The sequence below is a fragment of the Uranotaenia lowii genome, chromosome 2 (genome assembly GCF_029784155.1).
Source record: "Uranotaenia lowii strain MFRU-FL chromosome 2, ASM2978415v1, whole genome shotgun sequence".
NCBI classification, from domain to species: Eukaryota; Metazoa; Arthropoda; class Insecta; order Diptera; family Culicidae; genus Uranotaenia; species Uranotaenia lowii.
Window position 1 is genome coordinate 13512072 of NC_073692.1, and position 27046 is coordinate 13539117.

Below are 27046 nucleotides of genomic sequence, written 5' to 3' on the forward strand. Positions count from 1 at the left end.
CGATTATTTCGGCTCCAATTAGTGTCGCCATCGCCTTATTTTGACTTCCACCAAGTTTGACCACCAATCATCATTACCAAGATGCTCTAATTGATTCAAAACACCAATGACCTAAAATAAAACGAGAGCACGTCGTGCACAAATCAATTTTGTTGAGAAATTAGTCTCAAATTTTCTTACAAAATTTTAAGTTTAAATATTTGGAGCCCCCTTTTTTTCAATAGCCTATGTCTATAAATGTAATTTGTTGTTTTTTTTTTTCTTTCGAATACTTACAATGTTTATTTTGTATCGATTCGAAAGGAAGGGTGGCAACACCTCTCACAGTTGTTTGCTGTGGCTCGGGATAATTTATGCTCACAGAGGCTTTAAATTAATATGCAATCAATCACAAACAATCGCTGCACTTAACCAAACCAAACAGCCAATCGGATCGAATCAATTCGAAATTGAATGCCGAGGCTCATTCGTCGGGGGTGAGTTTGTGCCATAATTGAGATTAATGCCAAACTGTAGGGGACCAAAGTGTGTTTGTTTTCTGTTGTACGATCGATGTTGGCGCTCGTGTTTCAATGTTTGCTTACCTTTTTTTCTGAGTGCTCCTTCACCGAACATTAACAACATTAACAAGTAAGCTTTAGCATAACTAAACAAACACCTCTCAGAGAGTGCCGCCATTAAAAATTGCCTTTGAGTGATCGATGCAAATAATGGTTGATCGTTTGAGGAGTGCGAGGAGAGGCTTAATTCCTATCAATTTGCACAACCGAAAGGGAAAGGTGTGTGTGCGTCGCTATTTATCATAAACGGGTAGTTGTTAAATAAGGAGAAAAACTCTTGAAGCTTTACCATCAGTGCGTGACGATGTGGGCAAAAAGTGAGGGTGTAATTTAGTTCGAAATGAAGTGAACAACTGTTCTGTACAGCTTAACACCAAAAAAATAGTTTTGGTTGAAAGATTGTGTTTAATGAATAAGTTTAAAATTTAAGTCAAAATGTCAGAAAAAAATTACTTATCGTCTGTCGTATATAATTTCTAATATTATCCTAAAATCTATGTTTTAATCCAATAATTATACTAACTCAATACCCTTTTTTTCATTTCAGGTGAGTCGTTATTCTGCATAATTTGTCGTCGAGTTCTTAGTTTGCTCATTGGTAAGAAGCTATCATATTAATATTTGGAATGGGGAAGGACGCTGAACTACAAAATCGATTCAACTTGATTTTGCAATATTATTCCTTGTTATTATGATATGATGTGATAACACCCAACAAGTACCCAAAAAGTCAGTAAATTGTTTCCTTAGGACCTGAAATACCTTCATACTGGGTTAAATTTTTCAATACTGGAGTGACACACCTCAGAATGCTTTATTGTCAGCAGATTCAAATGTTTTGAGCACTTGCAGAGAATTAGCTTAGCAAAAGCAATTTGTAGATATTATCTTTTACTTGTGCCTTCAGAAAGCCTTCAGAGAATCGACACTTGAATGAAAGGATTCACAGGCCTTCGCTTTAAAAATAAGCTTTCATATTCTTCAAATTTTAAGGAAATATCTTTTCCAAGAAAATATAAGATTAAATTTGTTATCTTTCCTAAAAGTAAGAAACTTGATTCCTCAGCTATGTCTCGAAACTGGAATGTCTTACATAGATCAAATGTTCTGGAAAATATTGACAAATTAAATAAAACAACAAACCTGTTATCTCAAAATTTGAACTTCTTAATGGCATATTTTTATGAAATTGTAAAGCCTCAATTTTTCTAGAAAAAGTTTTCCAAAATGTATGATATGGATTCACTGGATCCCTCGAGTCCAAAAAGATATATTTTTCTTCTGATGTTGATCATTGCTAAGCCCGAAATTTTTGATATTTATCCAATGATTTAAGGGTGGCCAGGGAATTGAAAATGTCACTGGGAAACCCGAAAAATAACCTTATGCAGTGCAAATAACTTTTTCTTTATCAATCCTAAGTATAGAAAAGGTTGAAATCAATCAAGAGTTAATTTTGTTTAAAAATTTAACGTAAACGTTAATTGTATTTCTTTGATGAAAAATCTAACCTTTAATGTCTAACCTTCAATGTCTCGGAAAATATATTATCCTTACAATAATTTTAAAGATTATAGAAACCTGTGAACCCCAAAATTGTTTAGTTGACAAATGAAAATTCTGGTTCTGATGAGTTGAACGAACTTGAAAATCTTCAAGAGAATTTGAGATTCCGAACTTAAACAGTAGATGATTTCATAATATGGTTTCAAGATTCCAAGATGACGTCCACAAAATTCAAAATATAAAAATAAAGAAGTTTCCGTAAAAAACAGTTGTCAAAGTTGGAAAATGTCGAAGGTGAACAATTTTCGTTTAACAAATGAAATACTGGAATTATTTTCTTACCCTTTTACATTTTAATATTTGAAAACTTTATTTTCGGTACGAAATCCAACAAATCTCTCCGCAATTTTCAAACAATATTTTAAACATACAAAGAAACTGTAAAGAGTTCGTTATATTGCTTTCAAATAACCATTATGTCTGGTATTTACAAACAATAATTGTTAATCCATCACGTGCAAACATTGCGGAATAATCAATCAACTTATCGAAAATGAAAATGCTGACAAGAGCTATTAAATGCAAAATTAAATTCAGAATTTATATAATAACTCTATCCCAACCCAAAAATCAGTGGATTAAACAAAATTAAACATAAATATTAAAACTCCTCTCGTTTAATCATTATTCACTTGATATGTGTATCATAGGAAGCAAAATATACATTTCACTAATGACTATTGACTATTGACTCAGGACTTCAGACAAAGAATCTAAAAAAAACAACAGAATTTAATTCAAATTCTATGGAGATACAGACAGTTCAACAATGATATTCAAAACCTAAAATCAGATTTAATTCAGACTCACAATTCAAATATCACATTAAAATCGTACTATCAATTTAAAAATGAAATTTAAATACAAAATTGGGAATCAAGTTACAATCAGAGGAAAGCAGGAAGCAAAATTTATAATTCAAATCCAAATGTTTATTTCACTTTCATATATTTAAAACGCAAAAAATCTTGTCCATGTAATATGTTAAAATTTTTAAAATTTAATACGGATTAAAACGTAAAATAATTTTTTTTTATTTAAAAAAAATGTTTTATAAAAAAATTAAGAAGCTTTTGTCCAAAATTCACCTAAATGTGACAAAAATTACCTTCAAAACCTCGCAAATGAGCTATGAGAGCGTTTTTTTGATAATAAAAATTTGAGAATGGTAATTTAAAGAATGATAAGCTGAATTCAGGGTATTTTAGTGAAGGATAATTTAAAACAATGTTCATCAGAATCAAAAGTGTGAAATTTGGGCTTAATCAGCTGTAAAACTTTCAATTAGAATTTCAAATCACGGATTCAAATTGGAATAAATATTCAATAGCGGAACTTAGTTTTGTCGATTGATCCTATTTAGTCAACTAAAGTTATCTTTTTAAATAAAAATTAAAATGGATGTATAAATTAACGCAAATTTCAATAATGATCGAAACACTAAGATTAATTTTACAATATTCATACTCATGCTCATGCTTACAAAGTGAGCATTCCAGATTTCCTGGTTTTATTAATTTTATTCCCAACAAAGCCCTAGAAAAATAACGATTTAAAAGGATTTTAAAAATTGTCTTCACTTTTTCAAATTTCTGAAAACTTTCTTTCAAAAACTGATTATTTATGCATTTTTTAAAGTTTTGACAAATCTAAGAAAAAGTAAATCTGTCCCCCGTGAAAGTCGTTACATTTTCTTGAATGAGGGTTTCCAAAGTAAAGTGGACCAATAAAGCAAATTAAGGTTCAAATTATGCTCAATTTTTCCCTGCTTGTTTTATCTAATTTCTAGTTTTTTAGTTTGAAAAGAGATTGCAACGCTGCTAACGTGTTTCGATAAAAAAAATATTAAATTTTGGGATATTTAGTCACTTTTTTATAGATATTTTTTTCGAATTGCCATCGAATTCTGCTTAGATTTGTCCGGATTTTATGCTTTCCCTAGGGGCCTCACTTAACTTATATAACAGTGAAACTTTTCGAGATATTATTTCAAGAGGGCCCCTTACCTCATATATTAAGTATTTTAATTTCGATTTTTATTTTCTTGCCTAATTTTCTAGAACTTAAATCAGTATGATCAAAGTAATGTTTTAATTTTAATTTTTCTTGGGGCCAACCTCGATCGGGTGGCCAGGGACAACTTTAAGCTCTTTCGAGTTTTTTTTGCCAACTGAGAGTTTTCTTCATGTTACTCAAGGTTTAGCAATTTTATCAGTTTGGTAATTTTGGTTATTTGATTTTTTTAATGTCTCATTTTGATGGTTTTGAGTGTTTTAGAACTTTTCAGTTAATTTCATGAAATTGAAAGATTTTAAATATCATTTGACTAGGACATATATAAAACTAATCGCACCATTTTTTGCCCAACATTACCCCATTACCGAATGTTCAATTGTTGTCGTGTTTTTCATGAATTGTCAACTCTTTTTGAATGTAATCAATCCCAAGATTTATTTAGAAATATTATTCGTAGTTTTAGAACAAAACTTTTGTTAAATTTAAGACATTCAATAAATAAATAACATTATTAGTTAATTTCTGGGTAGTTGAGGTCAAATGTCACTTCACTCAGTAAAATCCAAGATTTGAATTTATGAGAAAATTGCACGTAAGATGAGTATTTTTTAAGAGCTACCTGTGGTTTAATTTTTTTGGGATTTTTCGTCCAAATTTTCACACTGTACGCTGACTCATATTTAATCGTAAAATATAGATCATTCAAAATTGGTTAAATTAAGCGGGGTAGGGTCTAACACTTTCAAAAAATCGATTTTTTTATTTTTTTATTTTCTTATTGTAAAACATTTCAAGAATGTTGTTTCAAATTTTCAAGTCAATTGTAGCAAAACTGTATAAATTATAGGCCTTTATCTCCTCCTATCTAATACTGCAAGAAAGCAAGAGCAGAAACTTCAAACGCGTTTTTCTCGAAAGCACATTTTTAAAGTCCGTTGACATCGTCATTTGCAAACTACTTCACCGATTCTTTTCAAATTTGGAACATATTTTCTACATATAAAATACCAGACCCCAACGTTTTTCTTTTCTTTTTTTTTACTTCGGGGAGATTTTACAGGTAAAAAATGGCGGATTTTTTTCGTTAAAAATTGTAATTTTTACTTCAAACAGCCACAAAAATTTCATAAATTTTTTTAAGTTAAATAAAAACGTTGGGGTCCAGAAAAACATCTATTAAAAATATTTTGCTCTGATTTTTTGACTTTAGATGATTCTGTGCTGAGATACAGTGTCCACCGCAAATCCTGTTTTCTAAAGGGCATCCTCGAAAGTGCTCCGTCACCGGCTCATTTTTCAATATTTTTCTACGAAAAAATCACTAAATGTTCTTTTAACAACGCTTTGTATAATGCAAAAAATTTGAATATATTTGTTTGAACGATAGCTCTAAAAAAAAAATCGTGAAAATGGTGTTTTTTTTTAATCGTTAGACCCTACCCCCTCCTTAACTCAAACTTGACCTGGAACGGTTAAATTGAGGACCCAATAGGTTTCATCTTAGCAGACTTCACATAATTGAGTTTTTCTCCACATCATTCACACGCTTCTGAATGATTCCACAAAAAGGGCAAATGTAAGCTAGCTGATCGAAAACCTTGGAGGGGGTCCAAAAGGTAACACTTTGGATCAGCTTTTTTTTTGTGCGAGCCTAAGCCTCACAGTTTTGCTAGACAATGTTTGACAAAACTTATGTCAGATGTTATCCGATAAATTGTCAAAGGTGAGGTTGTGAGAAAGTTAAGATAAATTGTGGGCCATATTTCATCGAACCCTTTCGGGGTTGGTTTTTGAAGAATGAATGACATAGTGCTTTTTTGGGGGGTTTAGCGGCCAGTAAGTTGCACAATCGATCGATAAAATTTGACAGCCCCGTTGCTCCTTCGGCGTTGGGGGTCAAGGAAAGGTGAGATGTAACTACCACCACCCCCCATGAGATGATGAAGCGACCTCATCTTGCGGTGTGTTCAAAATCGAAAACAATAAATCGCACTGTCAATTAGTAAACAAACACATTTTCTACCGCCGATAGATGGATCAACCTCCAGCCATCATGCTGTTTACAACCATTTGTTTTTCGTCGTTTTCTTGACATCATAACCAACCATCAGCTGTTGGTTGACTGACGTAAGAGACCAACCAAGGCGCATAAAACAGAACGATCAATCTAGATGGCTGGTGGAAATGCCATCAATGTTATGTTACTCGTTCGTTGTTCGGCCTGCTTGGATGGATGTTGCATACATATGCGAAAACCGCAACATTTAATAATGAATGGGGAAGCCAAACGCCAACAACATCGATGATCGCAATCGGAATGACTAAGCAGGCGTTGGGATGTGTCAGGTTGTCCATTCTTAGCTGCGAACACCTTCGCCTTTTCTACTGCTCTTCTACTTGTACTTCTTCGTTTATCCGTGACACGACCAGTTTGTATGCAATATCGGAATGCTCTGGGAGTGCTATGCTACACCTTCTACATGAGGTAGCCCTAAGCCGAAACGTCATCGAAGTAGTCCTAATGATCTCAGCAGGCTTGTCAAAGCCTACCTGATGCTGCTTGATGCCAGTTGCCAGTTGCCTGCCCTGAAGGGCCACCATTCAATAATACACACGAAATCGAGACAAACTGAGCAAGCGTTGGATGTAAAAGTTCAAACACCACCATCACCACAGACGGACCAGAGGCAGGCAGCTAATAAATTGCACTTTGCCACTTAGACAAATGACGCTTGCCAGATTTTATGGCAGATTGCACGCGCCGCCCCTAAAACACCTCCCTTCGGATGCCCACTTTACCCCCATCGATCGACACACGGCAGGAAATCTGTGAATGAAAACAGCCAGACAGGCAGGCAGGCAGATGACACCGCACAACATCCCTGAGAGAACCCCGACACGTTTACTTTATTTTTTTCTCCAAACTTCATTCAAAAGACTGGAATTGGAACCGTTGTTGATGTTGAATCAAGATAAATGACGTTTCGTGTTGAGGAAGGTAATTTTTTGTTTTCGAGAAATAGAAATGAAAAAAAAAGATCGTTCGCACAAATGATTGGTAACTTCATTTTCACTTTTCGAAGCCGGAGCGCGAAAGTAGTACCTTTCCCAACATTTTCCGGGTTTACGATGACGACAACACGTTCAAAGAAGAAGAAAAAAACAATTGATTAATACGTTAAGATTTGTGCGTCTGCCATTTGCGGCAGACAAATCACGCCTACCGGTCGAATTGCTGGTTGTGGTTTACTGGATTTCGTAAGAACTTGAAATATACGCGTGAAAGTCGATGGTTTGCTGCAGAAGATTCAAGTAACATTGTAGGGAGATAATCGAAAATATTGAGGCATCTCTAATGTTGGCAGTTCTCAGTTGAATAATATTCTATAAGGGCGTCCAAAAGCAACGGATTTAAAATCTCATTTAAACTTGATAGGGTTATAAAACTGGTTTTTTTTATCAAAGCTATTTAAAGTATTGATTAAAAGTAAAGTTAAAAGAAGAGAGTTGCAATAAATAACTAGTTTGGGATGACATTGAACGAAAAAAAAGTTAATCTATCAACTATTGATCCCGTTCTTGAGCATATCATTTGCCATTTGCAAAACTACTTCCAATTTTTAAAAATAACTTACTCGAGTTTCGAAAATATGACTAGAAATTAATGGATTCTTTAAATTTTTCCGATTAAGTTAGTTGAATTCCGAAAAAAGTTTCAAGAATTTATTGGACAAGAAGTTTTCATAAAAGTTTTGCATCCTAATAGCTTCAGTCCGGATCACTCCTGGAATCACAAAAACATCACAAAGGGTCTGAAAAGATTCTTTAAAAGACTCAAAAAAAACAAACTCAAACTATTTGATGAGTCCATCTCAAAATAAGTTTTAAAATCGTCAAAATTATCAAAAAAAGGAAAAAAAATAGTTCTTAGAAGAGTTTCAATAGAGTCCCAAAATTACGCGTAGGAATCCTAAATCAGTTTTGAGTGATTTTCAAAAATTTCCAAATGAGCCTAAAACAGTGTTCAACAACTCTCAGAGAGTTAGTGTTAGAAGTGTTTGAATGTAGACTTAAACATTCATAAATAGAAAACGTAAGAATCTTTGAGGAATCTCAGAAGAGTTTCAAAACAGTCCCAAATGAAAAACTAGAGCTTCAGGAAGGTTCTAAAGAAATATCCGAAGGGTCCGAAGAAGGTCTCAAAATAATATTCATAGATTAAAAAAATGCGTTTACAAATTGAACAGAAAATTTAGAATTTATGGTTTAATTTTCATGCTTTAAAGGTCTTTAAACCTCATAACGGTTGTACTCCATTTCTTCGAAAACGTTTGCCCAGAATGAAAAATCCCCAGAATTTCAATTGCCAGAAAGAGAACTTTCCTAGATTTTTTTCCCCAGACGGACCATTCTAAAGAAAATTTTTCGCCAAAATGAACCATTTGCCAGAATTTTTTTCAACAAAACGAACCATATCCCAGGAAGTTTTTCGCCAGAAGTACAATTTTTCAAGAAATGTTGTATATTTTATTATATGCAATATTATCAAAGAAGGGTTTAATTCCAAAAAATATCCGATTTTCAAAGCTTCATACTTTTTCGACTAAGCCACAACCAACGAGGACGAACAAATTCCAGCAAACATAAAATCGTATCAGAAATAAAAACTTAAGTCGTTTACAATGGTGTTGCGAATCGCAATACCAGCTGCTTAGTGAAAAGATCGTATAAAATGTCGTTTGAAGTCAGTTTAAATCGGATATGAAAGAAAGTCAGCCATGTTTGTAAATTTTGAAATGATTTTGTTCCCCCGCGGGCTTAAAGTGAGAAAATCATCGTCATGTTCTCTTCGCAATCAGCAGTGCATCCAAATTGCTAAAAATCAGATGGTAATTTAGCAATATTGACCAATGAGAGAACTGAAAAATATTACCGCTGGCAACGATTTGAAGGCTATGAGAGCAAAATCTTGCTCTCTCTTGCCCAAGTGGTGTAGTATTTGTTGCTTAAGAAAAAAAGAAATTTATATTTGTGTCCACTTGAGTAGGTAAATGCTGTTTTTTCTACTTTCATACGATTTTTCTATCATGTATATGGAACGTATATCACAACAGCATAAAAATATAGCTCACAAATGTTTGCTGGGATACTTCTTATTTGATAGAAACTGGGTATAATTTGTTGCATTCAGATGTTTCGAAATTACCAAAACTTTCACAATCAAAAGTAAAATCTATTAGAAGAGATAGTGAGTTGTGAAGTTTTTTCAAACAAGGCTTTTGGGCTTTTAAAACAAAAAAAAAACAAATTTTTTTGTCACGAAATTTTGTTTTTTTTCCACATGAGCAGAGATTTACCAAACTATGATTTTTTTTAAACACCCAGCAAATATAAACTTCATTCTGCTAGGGACATTGTCAGAAGCAGAAATGTTACAGAATTCAACTGCCGTAACTTGTGATTGTTTATTTCATAAGTTTTGTCGTTCCTCAATACTTAGTTCGGTACTCGCTACATAGCTTTCGAGCTCTGGAATTAGAAAACATTTGTCTTTTGAGGTTGGTTTTTTGCTGTGAAGCACTGCTAGCCTCTTAAGGACAATTTTGGACATTTCAAAGATCTACACTGAGTTTTTCGCTTATTTATGATTTAAAATGCTGGTATAAGCCTTGACATTCCTGATGACCCTTAACCGTAGTTTACGATCATATCCTTCACCCTAACACTTGGTTTTTACTTTGTGGACATTCTTGACAGCGTTTTCATACTTTTTTTTTACAACTAACGCATAGTGATTTTTGTTGTCCACAACGGTTTGTCAGCTTTCGATTTCATAATGATGGATTTTGAAGAAAACTGTGCACAATTCTTCTTGTTTTCTTCTCTTGCATCTCAAATATCTCGAAAATGCGTTAGTCTTAAACTTTGATAAAAATAGAAAGAATAGTAATTTTTACAGGAGACGGAAACTTTTGCATGTCCGATCACTAGGTACCTAGCTATAACCAAATGATAGTGTCCTATTTCTACACTGAATCCCGAAAATACTCAAACTTGAGAACTTTCCCCACCAACCCGAATGAAATTCCCTCCCTACAGCTTTGACTATGGACGGATTAGCCCAAAGTTGAGCTCTTTTAAGAGAACTCATCCCCCAAAAGCTGGAAGGAAGCAGGAATAAAAATTATTCCACAAAAAGCTCTTCGCACGACAAGCTTTAATTTCTTCACAAATTTGAGTTGCCAATTTTCAAATTAGGTTTGGGGGTGTGGGAGTTCCCAAGTTTGGGAATTTTTGATTTTCAGTGTAAACGAACGAAGATTTATTTTGATTATCGTTATCGCAACCATAACATAAACAAACCATATCAGCTGTTCTAGTTTTCTTCGGTTTAGCCTGTCAGTCCCGTCCTAGAGAGGGTCGTACCATAAAACAAAAGAAGAGGGCGTTTTCAGGCAATTTAACGATTGGAATGGAAATTTATGTGCAAATAAACTATGCAAAATTATCGCTTATCTCTTCGTCCGAACAGAACCGAATGGCACGCCCGAAGACGAACTTCTATACAGCAGCATCGAGAGGTTTGAGATAAAAATATTTACTTACTCATCGACGCAAAAATGTTGGCCCTTACGATCGATCATTGCTGCATAATTTTTCCACCTTCTGACAGAATAAATCTGTCAGTGTCAAATGTGTTTTTACTCAGACAGGGAGTGAAAGAATATTCCCTTTCTGTTCTTAGAAAAAAAATTGTCAAAATGCGTAAGGGACCTTCAAATTCTTGACAGTTGAAATGGCGCGTATCGCGGGGAGTGCTTCGATTAATGGATTTTTCTACCGAATTTTACGACTTTTTGATGACGATTCGTGTGCGTTGATGTCCGTGAAAGTGTCACTTCGGCGAAACTGTTGCTGTAAATTTTCCACCTTTTTTAATGGCCCAGCATAAATTAAAAACTAAACGCATGATTTCCGACTGACGTGTGATGGACCAACGGAATTTAAGCCAGAAGAAAGAAGAAATTCGCCAGTTTGCTTGCAGTGGTGATTATCGTGCGCTGATCCACTTGATTCTGGTTTTAATTTGTTTGGGAGTGTAGTACTAAAATCGGTGCTAATTTATGGCTTGTTTATATTTTTGGAACCAACTCGCTCGCGAATTGGCGAACACAAATCTAAGCAGGCTAGTTTGTTTTGCACGAATCTGAGATCTAATTTACGCATTCCGGCTGCTTCGATTTAGGCGATTTGTGCTCTATCCGAACGTGAAAAAGTCCAAAACGTTTGGTTGGTTGCTGGGATGTGCGTGTGATTTTTGCGTAGATTGATTGAACCAATATCAACATCAACAATAGAGAGTGAAAAAATTCACGCGATCTTGCTAAGTGCGAACGTGTGGCTACGCGGCTTCGTGAAAATGTGTATGCGGGTAATCCGTTAACGATGTGCGATATTTTCTTCCTCATTCGTTCCGCGAGAGTGTTCGGATAATGTAAAGGTGCAGTTTATTTTTGGAAAAACTTATGTTTGGGCGATCGAGAGTTGTTTATGTTTTTTGAACTTCCTGGTTTCCGCATCGGAGCGTGAATTTATGAATGAAAGTCTAACTATGGCGAAACGGGTGCGGTATGATGTAAGTTCTATTTTAAAAGGTTAAAATTAGGTATTGAAATCAGTTAAAGTTTTAAAAAAAGTCTCATTTTACCCTCGCATAGTTTTCGAAGAGTTTCAAGATAGTCTTGGAAGAGCCTTAGAGGACTCTCAAACGAGTCTCTCCAGAAAATTAAAAAGTTAAAAAATGTCTTGGAAAAATCTTAAAGCGATGTTTGAAAAGCCTCTCTTGTGAGCAACAACTAAGACTCAACTGAATATGGTTTAAAAGAAAGAAAAAATATGTAAATAAAAGTCAATGGTAAAAGAGTTTTATTAGAGTTTCCAAGAAATAAGAAGGGTAATAAAAGCCTCGAAACATTCTTAAAAGCATTTTCACAAATCTCAAAGCAGTTGCAAAAAAGTTTAAAGTAAATTAAAATGGAAGCCTCACAGAATTTCAGAATATTTTATAAATGTTAAATAATATGATAAAGTTAAATAATATGATAATTTTTGATTCTAGAGTTCTTCAAAAAATCGTATGATGAACCCTTTACCTTTTCCACTGAGATTACAGAGGGGTCTCAAACAACTATAGAGTCTTTTCCGTTATCCAAATATCTTCCCATGCCAAATTTAGTTCCGTTTGCTTTATTTTCTCCAGTAATTTCCAATATTTTATGGGAGCCCCTTTCTGTTTCCCCAGTGCAGTGGAAGATGGGAAGTGAAGGGCCTCAAGCCATCTCTGGACAGGGAACCCAAAAATCGTTATCCTCCGATAGAATTTGCCAATCAAAACACCCGTGAGAGAGATTTTCATCCGCAAGAACACTATACTAGCGCTTATGAACCTCAATTTTGCTCTCGATAAGTTATGAATTCCGATTCATATTTATCGTCTCTTTAACGAGAAAATTTCTCACTATTTAGCATGGAGTTTAGGGCGCGGAGAGTCAGAATGGACGTTTCTAGCTAGAAAAAGCACTCTCTGTGCGTTTGTTCTCTTGATCGCTGCCAGTTTTGTCGAAGAGTATTCTCAAAACTAGAACTGACTGAGAGAGAAAAAATTCGGAATAGTTATCTTGATCATCATTGAAAAGGGATGGGAAGTCATCGCGTTCTCATATTTATCGCTAAGTGTTAAACAAGTGACAAACCAGTTATCATTATCAGATCTGCTCGATTTGCTTCCCTGTCTCTGGAACATTTCATTCACCCAAATATCCTCGTATACCAAATTTGATTCCAGTCGCTTGATCAGTTATCAAGATATATACAAAAAAAAAGTATTCCCTATCCTTCTTTCTATCCTCCCAATGGAGACAGGAAGGGGTCTCAAACAATCATAGAACTTTTTCCCATATCTAAATAAAAAAAAAATAATGTGGCCAAAGCTTACAGTCTGAAATGAGCTTCAACTGAATATGAAAATTCTCAAAATTCTCATTTGCTTGATACTTCTCTGTCATTCGTTATCGGTTCGTTATTTAGTGGCGCGGCTTCATTGAGATCTCCAATTTCTGAACCCGAGTTTTTCTTTAATGAAACTAGATTTTCCCCTAAAACTTTATCTTCCAGTTGAATTTTTGATGTCTCAGCTCCACCCCACCACGAATGTCTTCTGTTTCCTCATACGGTCTTGATCGCGATAGCTAGTTGATGTTGGTGTATAGAAAGTACATCCAATCATAAAAAATCCAATTGACATGATTGGATTTTTGTTCACTGTCACTTTTTGAAAGAAATTACATTAAAAGCGCTTAGAAATTTCGTTATTTTAACCTACCAATGGATGGAAGTTTTTTTTACCTTCCAGGCGATGGAAGTTCCTGTGTAACTTTTACGTGACATGAGTCAACTGATGTTCCCGTAAACATTTTTTCAGCCAAATGTGAACCTCGTAGTTCTATCTTTAAGTAAAAATGCGACTTTTTGTGTACCCAGCTTTTTTCACATCGCACATGAAAAAATACACTTTGAATTACTTAAAAACTCCAAATTAGTTTAATTCCAGCCGTTGTAGAGGTACAGAACTCAGAATTTTGCTATTTTCCCGTTTAGATTTTCTTGTTAAAAGTTAATTTATTTTAAGAAAAAACCTTTCTCTCGATAACCATTGAATAATATTTTGGACCTAAGCAATAGTTTATCCTAAAAAATTTTTCACTAATCACTAATCACTAATCGTACTTCCATAGCCAGAACTTATGTCTGAGTCCCAAAGAATAATAAAAGTGTTTAATTATTCTTCTTGTCTTTGTTCATGTCTTTAATTATTTTAACATAAAAACATTAAAATGATCAAAAACACAAAGTGGTTGGGCCTACCATGGAGCAGAGAACGCAGAGACATCTGGAACACAGGAACAGGAAGAAACGTGGACCACCAGTACCATACGTTTCAAATGGGGGGTTATCGTTGGAAGCATGCTAAGAAAAATGCTCCTTGATGAAGTAACCATGCGCGAGGTAAAGAAATTCTGCCAATCACTAGGGCCATTCTAGAAGGGCTGGAAATGATTTATTTTGTACACAGAAATCCTAAACCTCAGAATAAAAGAATTTTTAAGAATTTGATGTTTTAATGAAAGGATTCCTAAATATAAAGTTTTATTTTCATCGTTAAACTGTTGAGGATTTCAGTGTTCAATCATTTCTGGCCATCGACCAAGGATAAAGCGCCTTTACTCGCTCTTGAAAATAAAAAAAGAGAAACGGAAAATATCAGTAGACCATGAAACCTTTCCAAGTCTGTTTAGAACTCGGAAAGATTTTTTCATAAAAATTACTCCCCCCTCACATTCATTCGGTAAGAAAAATGCACAAAAAATAGAAAAAATCCTGGAAATGTACTCACCAAGCCTTATAAATATCGGAAATATAAACATTTTAATGCAATCGTCTTATACATAAAGTAGGTATAAATAGAACGGGCTCACCAATTATGTCGACAGGGACAGGAATCACATCAGGTGTGAAAATATAGGAACGTGGGTTACGCACTCTGCAATCAATTTTTCTGTCACTGATTTTAGGGACCCTTACCAGTTCTTTCTATACCTCGTGCACTTAGAAATGATATCAGTTTTTACACCCAAAATCCAGGCTAAATCAGCCGGAAAAAAACCAGTACAAAAAGGAACTATGCAGGAAACCATGTTCACATTTTTTGATATTTTTACGCAATCAAGATAAAAACAAATCCATGAGATGTCCTTAGAATAATTACTCGGTTATCTTTCCAATACTAAACACTTTTTAACAACCCAATAATCTGCCAGAACATCACTTGTTTCAAAGCATGTGTGCAAATTTTCTCCCATTAAAAACCACTGACTGAACCAAAACTGAAAAAAATTCTGGAAATTCCATCCATTCAATAATTTATTCCCAATATATTCACTGTTTTTCTTCATTTTGATGACTGCATCCACCCGTTTATTCCACATTGCGCATAATTAAAATTTTCTTATTTTCGAAAATCCCGAATGTACTGCAAACTATGTTTCACTAATCTGCTTGATAGAATGCGATATATCTTTCACCTAATTATCCGTATATTAAACCAGCCAAGAGAGAAAACAAATTCCCTTCCCAAACCATCAACAATATTTTCAGAATGTTTGATCGCCCATCACTTCCCCCAACCGGGAAATAGCATTCTGAAGTACACCATAAACCACTTCGGCAACTTCCGTCAGTCACTTTTCAAAATATTTTCCACTATCTTATCCTAAAAATTTTTTCATTCTCAAATTTGAAAATGAATTGGAACACTTCAAAGATCTGGAATGTATGCGCTAAGCTCAAAAATTTAGATTTATAAGCAATTGCAGACTTTTCTCGGCATTTAAATCCGGATTCTTCCCGCTTTCCCGAATGGTAGGCCATTCTTAAATAAACGACTTTGAAATGTAAAGCTTCTGAAAAATTTAGTCATGATGATATGAATGAATTTAAGAATTGAATAGGTTTATGTATGAGGAAACTGATCCATGAAAAATTTTCCCAGTTTCCACCCTGATTTATAAAAGCCCAAAATTACACTTGAAAACGAGCATATTTTCAAATGTAGGATTTGGATTGAAACCTTGATAAAAGAACGTTTGGATAAACTGATAAAATGTGTAAAATGCCAACCAACAGTTCATAACTTATGTACTGCCAAACCTGGTTCTGACTCCCACTAAGCTGATCCACGGGTGAATTCAATTTTGGTTCAACCACGGGAATCCGCGCGGCGAATCGATGATTAATGAGGAAGCTCTATTCGAAACAAAAAAAAATACCAAGACGGTATCGCACCAAGCCGGTTCAATTGATGATGAGCTCATACAAGTTCCGACCTACTTCAGCAGTTTATGTGATGTAGGTACTGTTCTGATATGTTGTGAGGTGAGTAATGTGCAACATTTTTTCACGCGAAACATGAACGATGGCCGTGGGATAGTTGTCTATGTTTGAACTCTTCAACGATGAGCTGCCCTTCTTGGTCGTCAATTTTGAATTATATTGCGCATTTATTCTCCATACCAATTAAATGGATTTTTTTAACGTTTTCCACAATATTTCTCCAATATTCGATTTGGTTGAAGACTTCAATTTCTCATACAAATATTACAAAACATTCACTCGCCCTCAGACTGGCTTTCAAATCCATGGGAAAAAAAGTTTCCATTCCCGTCAAAAGTTTCGATAAATTGACACCCGGACGTATAAAATTTTCGATAACAACATCGATTAACAATTTTCTTCAGTTGCCTACATGGTGGTTGTTGATTGAAGGGCTCTTTCAATACTAAGCAACGTCTCTCAGACAGAGAATGCAAATACGAAAAGAACGGGGGGCAAAAAGAAAAGTTGCTCTTCGATCATTTGCATAATCAAGCTGGACATTAAACTGACATCATAATGATATACGTATTGAACTGAACGTCTGTCGTCATCGCGTGGAGCGAAATCACCGGACAATCGACATATTGAGAGCCCTTTTCCCGCAATGCAAAGACCCTTCGAGCGACCCGAAGAAAGTGTACTTATGGGTCCGCGGTTGATCAGCTCTGGAGCACGGAAATCAGGAAATCCCGGAAATCACTAAGACCGATTTCATCAATAATCTTTTAATTTTGTATTTCAAATTAGTTGTCAAATTCTGGACTCAGACTGCCATTTTCAGATTCTGAACTGAGAGCCCTAGCTGTGAACATACAATCTGATTTGGAATTTGTGAATTGCGTAAAACTCATAACTGGATTTCTAAAATTTTTGAATTTTCCGTGCATTATTATTGATTGAAGGTACCATACGTAACTGCATAATTGCAGTTCTCCGGATCGCCCACTCGTCTTCAGCCGCACAGCACAACAAGTCACGCGACTGAACCTAGATCTTAAGCAGGTCCCAGAGATGGGTCCTCGGGAGACGGATTGATGAAAGGGTCGCTGCTTCTTTTTAACGAGAACACTTTGTGTCCGGCCGCCGGAGGAAGGGATTTGTTACGAAACCGAACTGTACCTACTTTCCCGGTCAACAACTAACTACCTTACTGACTGATGGATTGTTTGATTTTATCCCATTATTTGAGAGGATCGTTCCCAGCTTTGATTGGTTTCTTTCTTCGCTTATAGGAAGATTTCAGCCCTTTCGATTGTGGATCACCCAGCGATGAAATGTTTGTTTGACATGAATCGAAAGGTAGTTTTTTATGAGCCTTTTTCAAAACTAGGAAAATAAATGCAAGGAATCATAACGATGATCAAATTAACGAGGGTCATAGGCCAAAATAGAAGTACGCGACGGATTAATTTGAAAGTAAAGACAGATTAATTGGAAGAATCCGATAAATTTAGGGCAAGAAACCCAATTAGAGTTAGTATAGCTAAACATGCAGTTGCAGTTCAATCTGCTCAAACGATTATTTTGAAAAATCCTAAGATTATACATTCAATTGATTGAATTCTTATTTATTTTTATATATTTCGTTGAGATTTTTGAAGTTATACATTACATGTTCTTTTGATATTCTTAAAAAAAAAAACATTGAAATTTTTAACATAGTCTGTTGAAATTTTCTATTGATTCTATTGATTTCCTTTTGATATTACATTGATAAAAATTTAATTGTTATGATTTATCTTTTGGCGTTCTATTAACACTCCATTCTAATTCTTTTTGCAATCTCTTGATTTTTAACTAATATTCTTTTGAGATGCTTTTGATATATTTCGAATATTTTTTGGAAATTTCATTGATATTTTAAAGGTATTCCTATGATTAACTATTCATATTTTGCAATTCTACAGTATTCTACTGAAAGGCTGTTTGTACCTTATTGATAACACTGAGTAACAAAAAAAGATTTTTTGAAAATAGCCCAGGGTTTTCCAACTGAATTAGACTAATATTGACGCCCTGAGTCCGAAAATGACCATGGTTTTGTTCAATCAGGTCAGGATATTAGAATACTGTATCTCAAAAAGTTGACCTGATACAGCAAAATCAATGTGATATTCTAACTCAGGACACAAAAATTAGTCTAAATCAGCTGAGAAACAACAGACTATTTTTTGGCTGTCACCCAGTGTAATCTTTCAATATTCTATTGTAGAGATGTACCGAATAACTATTCAACTATTCGGCCTTTTCTACTATACGGCCAAACAAATATTCGGCCGAATATTCTATCGAGGTTGTTCCTAAAAATACAAAGGCTATTATTTCAATTTCCTTCTATTTCTTCTCTCATGATTTTGGTCGATTATATTTAACCAGATGATATTACCAGATTATGGATTACAAAGTCTTTTTCAAGTAAAGGTCTCTCTGATTTTTAAAATGTCACCAATAACTGAAAGGACAAAAAAATGACTTGTCGCTATCTTCCAAATAGCTGTTAAAAAGAACGACGATCTTTAACCTTAATACTTTCTACCACACGATCGGGCAATTCAGGGCGATTTTTTTTTTAAATTGTAAAAAAGGGTAAACTGTACCAAATCTAGGCCAAAAACATACAAGAGGAAAGTGAATAAAAATATCTTAAAATTAAAAGTTTTCATTGAATCACAGCAACCGTGTCAAAATCGTATCAAAAGATTAAACAAACATTTATGTTCATTTCGAATTTTTTTTTAATCGTTTTTGAGCAAAACATCTAAAAAATTTCAAAATGAAATTTGAGCTTTTTATTTGATTAAGAAAAATATAAAAAGAAACCCGGGCTAAATCCGGAAAGTTTTGAACAATATCTGGGCATCTCGGCCAGATTTGACTTATCTCGAATTCTTTATTTGATTTATGGGCCAACCTGGATACCGTCAACTGGAGCAACATGCAACACTTTTCAAGCTCATTGGCTTCTAAAAAACTCAAGTCTACGCATAATAATACCTTTTATATATCAACATTGAAATTCAAAAAAAATGTCAGTAGTACAGTTTTGGAGTTAAACTCTAAACTTTATAGAAATAAAAATAGGACTCAAACTGCATAACATTAATTTGATTTTTTTTTATATTTTGAAGTGAATGTTGGACGTGAGACGTTGGAAGTGATAAGTGAGAATTGAGACATGATAGTAGAGAAGTTAGACGTGAGAATTGAGAAGTGGTACGTGGAAGTGAGATGTGAAAAATGAGATGCCTTACTTTTCATGTTTTATATGTCCCTCGTGTCTTATGTCTTATGTCTTATGTCTTATGTCTTATGTCTTATGTCTTATGTCTTATGTCTTATGTCTTATGTCTTATGTCTTATGTCTTATGTCTTATGTCTTTTGTCTTATGTCTTATGTCTTATGTCTTATGTCTTATGTCTTATGTCTTATGTCTTATGTCTTATGTCTTATGTCTTATGTCTTATGTCTTATGTCTTATGTCTTATGTCTTATGTCTTATGTCTTATGTCTTATGTCTTATGTCTTATGTCTTATGTCTTATGTCTTATGTCTTATGTCTTATGTCTTATGTCTTATGTCTTATGTCTTATGTCTTATGTCTTATGTCTTATGTCTTATGTCTTATGTCTTATGTCTTATGTCTTATGTCTTATGTCTTATGTCTTATGTCTTATGTCTTATGTCTTATGTCTTATGTCTTATGTCTTATGTCTTATGTCTTATGTCTTATGTCTTATGTCTTATGTCTTATGTCTTATGTCTTATGTCTAATGTCTTATGTCTTATGTCTTATGTCTTATGTCTTATGTCTTATGTCTTATGTCTTATGTCTTATGTCTTATGTCTTATGTCTTATGTCTTATGTCTTATGTCTTATGTCTTATGTCTTATGTCTTATGTCTTGTGGCTTATGTCTTATGTCTTATGTCTTGTGTCTTGTGTCTTGTGTCTTGTGTCCTATGTCTTGTGTCCTATGTCTTGTGTCCTATGTCTTATGTCGCATGTCTCATTCAAGGTGACCAGTGATCCGGGAAAACTGGGAAAAACACGGGAAATAAAAATGGGATCTGAAAAACCGGGAAAATTATTGAGGGCTTATTTTCCGCTATACATAAACCTGTTCAATTGTAAAGTTCATTCATGTCATCATGACGAAATTTTTTCTCAGAAACATTAAAATCCATAGTAGTTTATTTCAGGATTGAAAACCATTCGGGAAAAGCGAGAACATGTCGGGATTTTATATTAATGAGTAAAATTCAGGAAAAAGTCGGGAATTTTTTTTTTTAAATGGGATTGTTGAGCTCAGCGCATACATTTGTCGAGTAAAAAAGTCGTAGAAAAATTTCCCGATAAATTTAACCCTTCGTTTCATAAAGTTACAAATTTGCAACAATTAATGTATGGAAAAAGTGGAAAATCGTATTTTATTTTATTTTTTTTTCTTGATGTAGGTACTCATCATTTCAAACTGTAAAAAATGATTTTTAAGGAAAAATAAAAAATCATGAAATGAAGGGTTAAATGAAAAAAAAAAAAACTTTTCATACCTGTGAAGTTTAAATACGCTAAAGGTATTTAACTTTTAAAGCGTTAATTATTTAAAGATTTTTCATGTTTGTTTACCGTTGTGCGCTTTTTTACGAATCTCTGGAAAAAATAGTCATGAAATCTGAATGAGGAAATAAGCGAATAGAATATTGGAAAAATCTGAATGCTGTGACTTAATAGTCCTGATGTAAATTCATACGTTGAAATCAGACAGTTTTTGATTAAACCCACATCTCGAAAACAAAGATTCAAGTTAGTTAAATATCAGAATCGGGAATTGTCCCATGCGGGAAAAATGCCGGAAGAAATTAGGTTGCCACCATTTTATTTGGTAAATTGATAAAGGAAGGTGTAACAAGATTTCAAGTTTTTGTGTAATTCTCGTTTACATTATTCGCTTAAACCGTTAACCGCACTTTTTATTTATAATTTAAAAGAAAAACAGATAATTGGTTATTGAATTACGCAATCTTGGAATCATAAACATTGAGAAATATCTCAAAAAATTGATTTTGAAAGAAAATTTCACCTGAAAATAATTTTTAAAATTTGGATAGGATTCCAAATTGAAAAATCGAATAAAGTCATGCAGTTTTTAGATCGGCTGAAAATTCTGACTAAGAAAATAGATACCTATATTTATCAGAACTTAGGTAAACAGATTCAGAATCCGGCATCTAAAACTCAGACTTTAAAAGTGAATTTTAAAAAAGATATTTCGAAAGAGTCATTAGCACAGCAAATAAAATAAAACTTGATATTTCTAAAATAATACAGTGAGCGAAATAAGAATAGCACCACTATGTATTTTGCTTGTTAAAATATGAATGATTGAAATTTATGAAAATTTTCTTCCACAGTTTGTTCTGAATTGCCTAACGGATAAATCAAGCATAAGTTTACTTTTTTTGGTCGTAGCAATTGGCGTTGAGGACCAAAAATGTGAAAAAAGGGTGCGAAATAAGAATAGAACCACTTGAGTTTTTTTTTAACAAAAACATGATTATTTTTAAAAATTTACTGTGTAAAAGTGAATAATAATACTTCTACGAATTATTTGAATAGATAACTGCATTTTAAGGAGTTTTCCATAATTCCAAAGGTTTTCAAAGGTATTAAAATGGGGTTTTAAGAGATGCTCCTCTAGCGTTAAGGAATTTGATATTTGAGCTATAAAACTTTATCAAACTGCTTGATTTCTTCATTAACATTCATAAGTATGATGCAAAATGATGAAACATAGATTTGAGGCTGAGTTTGAATTCAAAAAGCAGGTTGGATTTCAAAAATACTAATGTTTTTTAATAGTCAGTCAAACACTATTTCTCTAGTTTTAAGTCATAGATGGCAGCACTATCTTGCCATTTGACCAAATTCATGACCATTTTCGAATATCCGGGATTAATTAGGGAGTGCTGGATGATTTTGGTCAAGAAATAAATACATGTACCGTGTAAACGCTTTGAAAATTCTAAGATCACTAAATCCCAATAAAATAGATTGCATCAAGGTCACTAAAAGTGAATTCTTGTGACCGATTATCAGAATAAAGTTATACTTTGCGATGGAGCTTGATAGACCAGACGGCTAGCAGTATTATTAGTATGATTTGCAATTGAATCGGAAGTTGAGATGAGTAGGAATTTTGGCGGTTGTATATTTTTGTGCTGGTGATTCTTTTGCAAATCCGGAAAAGCTTTCTGCAGAGTGACTTTCCACAAAATTGTGATGGGAAAATACCTCAAAATGATGGATATGGGCCTAAATAAACCTGGAGAATCAAGATTGAGACTAAGTTTGGTTTTAACTGCAAGATAGTGCTGCCATCTACGACTTGAAACTGGAAAAAGTGTGGTTTACTGAACAAAATCAAAGATTTTGATTTCCAACCTATTTTTTTACTGATTCAAAATTAATCGGGAATATTTTTTTCATCATTTCACGTCATTTTCATGAAGAAGGTAAGTAGTTTTGTAAAGAATTACAGCTTAAATATCAAATTCCTTAACGCTAGAGGAGCATCTCTTAAAACCCTCTTTTAAAACCTTTGAAAACATTTGAAATTCTGGAAAACTCCTTAAAATGCAGTTTTTTATTCAAATAATTCGTAGAAGCATTATTATTCACTTTTTTACAGTTAATTTTCAAAAATAATCATGTTTTTGTTGAAAAACTCAAGTGGTTCTATTCTTATTTCGCACCCTTTTTCACATTTTTGGTCCTCAACGCCAATTGCTACGACCAAAAAAAGTAAACTTATGCTTGATTTATCCGTTAGGCAATTCAGAACAAACTGTGGAAGAAAATTTTCGTAAATTTCAATCATTCATATTTTAACAAGCAAAACACATAGTGGTGCTATTCTTATTTCGCTCACTGTATTAGCGTCAGAAAAAAAAAATTAAAATTTGAATTATGAATCCAAACTTGAAAATTAAGTTGATTTATAGATAGGATATTCAAAAAAAAAAAAACGGGATTTAAAATGGAAACTCTCATGGAAACTCTCAAAACTCTCAGGTCTCATGTATCAGGTCTCATGTATCAGGTCTCATGTCTCAGGGCTCATGCCTCAGGTTTCCTTTCAAGTGTCAGAGCAAAGCTTCTCTTAATTTCTAAAACTTCTAAATGTTTTACATTGAAAAGGACTTTGAATATTTGTTGTTGTTCACAGCGAAAATCATGTAAATACAAAATCCCTTGTGTAAAATTTAAATAAATGTGAAACTCCAGATCTGCTTCAAGTCAGGGAGTAAAGTCGAACTCTGAAAACGGAATTCAATCAGGTGGAAAATTCCTACACACCCTAAACCAAAATCGACCATGGTCAGTTGATTGCCGGGCCATAAAATAGGGTCAGGGTCACGTTGAACTTCGAACAGCTAAGTGACAGGGTAGAGTTATTTATGTAAATTGGTTTGTTCCTGAAGAATCAAAAATGTAAACAAATAAACGCTCGACGACACCACAAACCGAACCTTCTTTTTACCATATCAATGAAACAGGGTTTTATCGACAATCAACAGTCAGGAGGCAGACGACAGAAGAATCACCTCAGAAAAAGGCAACAATTTAACGCTCCAGCGATTGTGCTGCCCTTCAACAAAACCAAACCGACTAAACGCTCGTCACTATTAGCATTTAATTTTCCATATAGTGTTCCAAATCTGGGAATTTCGTCTGTTACCTCTATAGGATGGACTATCCAAAATAGTTGAAGACAGCTCCATAATCATCTCCATTCTTATTGTTGTTGTGGACGACCTTTGGTTGAATTTTTTTTAGCGTCTTCTTTCTTCCGTTGACAAAGACGATGATGGGTCGTCGAATTTTCTCACATCAATGGAGGAAGGGCACTTAAAAGGTCTCGAATCAGCTGTAAATCATTGTGGTTTAATGATGCGTGTCCACTGGTGATATGTTGTGAATGGAGGAATGATTTTCAACACGTGACAGACAAAAAAAGGTTCATAAAAAGAAGATAAAAGCTTTTTAGACATACGTTGGAAAATATTCATGAACAAATGATCATTTTGCAAAAGAATGTTCTAAAAAAAATTTAAGGTTTGATATAACATTATTTTCGAAGACATTCCAACTAGGTAAATTCTTGTACCTATCTAGGTTTTCGCTTAAATTTCACTTTTCGAAGATCAGCTGGCGCCACAATTATCAGACCAACTTCTTTGGAATTGATAAGTTATTTAATAAGTGACTTGAAGGTTCATATAAAAATATCCACAAATAATTACATGGATGACTCATACAGTTTGGTTTACATCCATGAGCCCCCTTCATAGTTCATTAATTACAGTTGAGGGATTTTTGTTATCAGAAATGTTGCAAACCATATGGTTTTAACCCTATACTTTCCAACAGTGCTTATAATATTTTATGATAGATAGAATTCTGTATACAACTGTCAATAATGATAAATTTATCAAATTAACAATCATGTGATGTTTGAAGTAAATTTGAAATTTTAGAATTTACCCTGCTGTTTTTTAAAGCACAGAAAGGGTTCAGTCATGGATAAAAATGCAATAATTTATCTCTTTTAGCTCCAGCAAAACTACTAAATCTGCCCTACTGATAAGCCGCTATCGGCCTCGATAGAAAGCGCTGATTCACCAGTTCATCGAAAGCACCCACACTAATCGGTACGAATTTTCCCCCTTCTTTCCAGGAAATTTACCGGGAAATCGAATCGAATTCCCGTGCCGTTGCTGCCTGCGTTCGAGCGTACGAGAAAAAGTCGGCCAAAGCTGCAAAGTACAGCGGCAGTGTATCCGGAGTGAACAGTGTAGCCTCGTCCTCCTCGGCCAACACAACCCCGACGGCCACCGGAAGTGCCCCGAACTCGGGACCACCATCCGGATCCGGTTCCCTGACTCCCGAGGTACCACAGGACCTGCAAAATCCACCCGGTGGATGCAGTGAGTTCTATCAGCCGCCAGCAGCCATCAGAGGAACAGGCTATCGTCAACAACAACAGCCTCGCAGTGGAAGTTCCGTTCTACCCGGAGGTTGTGCCCTGAAACCGAAGGAAAATAGTGTCATCAAAAGCCTCGAGAGGCGGTACTATCTGCTGTATCTGAAGGCGTACGAAATCCGTTGTCTGCTCGAGGGATTGCTGGACAGCAAAACTTCGGTGAGTCGATCGAACATGTTTAAATTTTTTTATCTTCAATGAAAAAAAGTCTCCATATGGTATCAAAAGAGTCCAAAACTGTGTTAAAAGAGACTAAAGCATCTTAAAAGTCTTGAAAAAGCTCAATAGAGTCCTCATAGGAAGTTTTTTTGAATAAAGTCGCGAAAGAGTATCTAAGTTTCATAATAACTCTATCAGAGTCCTATTTAGAAGAGTCTCAATAGAATAGAAAAAATCTCAATTAAGTTTCATTAATTAATTTTAATAATCATTGAACATTCTGAAAAGAACTCAAGAGTCTTCAAAGTGTCTTGAACAGTCTCGAAGACAGAATGTTTTATAAGAGTTCAAAACGCCTATAAATATTAGGAGGCTCACGTATCATATTCCATCATGCAAACCTCCAACCTAAAGCTCAGAATTATTCATCCTTTTTTTACTATTCAAACCTCATATCACTTGACTACTAGGGCGAGGCCGGCGCCGTTATTGATATTTAAAGAGAGAGCATCAGTTGAATGACAAAAATTACAAAATGACAAAAATGACAAAAATGACAAAAATGGCAAAAATGACAAAAATGACAAAAATGACAAAAATGACAAAAATGACAAAAATGACAAAAATGACAAAAATGACAAAAATGACAAAAATGACAAAAATGACAAAAATGACAAAAATCACAAAAATCACAAAAATCACAAAAATCACAAAAATCACAAAAATCACAAAAATCACAAAAATCACAAAAATCACAAAAATCACAAAAATCACAAAAATCACAAAAATCACAAAAATGACAAAAATGACAAAAATCACTAAAATGACAAAAATGAGAAAAAAGTTTTTAAAAGTCTGAAATTAAAAAGAGGACTGAAAAGTCTCAACAGGATTTGGAAAGAGATTTTGAAAAATTATAAAAGATTCAAGAAAGTCTTGAACAGTAACAATGAGTGTTTTATGGAAACTTCAAAAGATTCTGAAAATTACCAATAGAGCTGAGATTCTCAAAACTTGAAAAGAGACACAAAGATAATTTTGAAACAATCTTTAAAGAGTCAATAATTTATGACTCAAAATCCTTAAAGAGTCTCTAAATAGCAGAAAATTCACAAACATGTATTGGTTATTTAATAAGTCAAATTTTTTTTGAAAATTCGAATCGAAGAAATAAATAAATTACAATTTATTTCTCCAATAAGTTTTTTTTTCTATTTTACTATTTTTCACATTGTTTCGTTACTTTAACAGTTTTTCTCTTTCTTTCACCAACAGAGCTCGGACAACAACGCCAGCCTCTCGGACACGGACGAGGAACCGGTCAACAAACTTGCCCGCCTGAGCTGCTCCAAATCTCTGCCTGGGTCTTCACCCTCATTTCAGCATGGCTGTTTGAGTGGCGTAAGTTTAAAACTGAAACAGTTCTAAAAAACATGGAAGTTTAACTTTTGTTTTTTCAACCTTACAGGAAGAATGGGCTAAGTCGAAAAAGTGCTCAAACGCTGGATTCGATGCCGATTCCGAGGGCAGCGATTGTGAAGTTATCAAACCGAACATCATCAACTACCAGATTCAGCTTCATCCCCATCACCTGCAGCACGATCAGCAGGAGCACCACCAGCACCAGTTCCAGGGGCCGGGTAGCAGCAGCAGCATCAGCATCGGGAGCACCAGGGCGAGTACAACAGCGGCAGCAGCAGCGAGAAGATC

General features: G+C 34.3%; 1 protein-coding gene across 1 annotated transcript in view; it reads left to right on the forward strand.

The window, feature by feature from the left end:
- The window catches only part of LOC129741073 (klarsicht protein-like), a gene marked incomplete at its 3' end in the record, with an annotated part of 366425 nt that extends 339384 nt beyond the window's left edge, over window positions 1–27041 (forward strand). The window contains exons 4-6 of the mRNA XM_055732774.1: window positions 24872–25336; window positions 26612–26737; window positions 26805–27041. Coding sequence (XP_055588749.1) covers window positions 24872–25336; window positions 26612–26737; window positions 26805–27041 — 828 coding nt within the window. The remainder of the gene's footprint in view (window positions 1–24871; window positions 25337–26611; window positions 26738–26804) is intronic.
- Window positions 27042–27046: the final 5 nt, after the last annotated feature.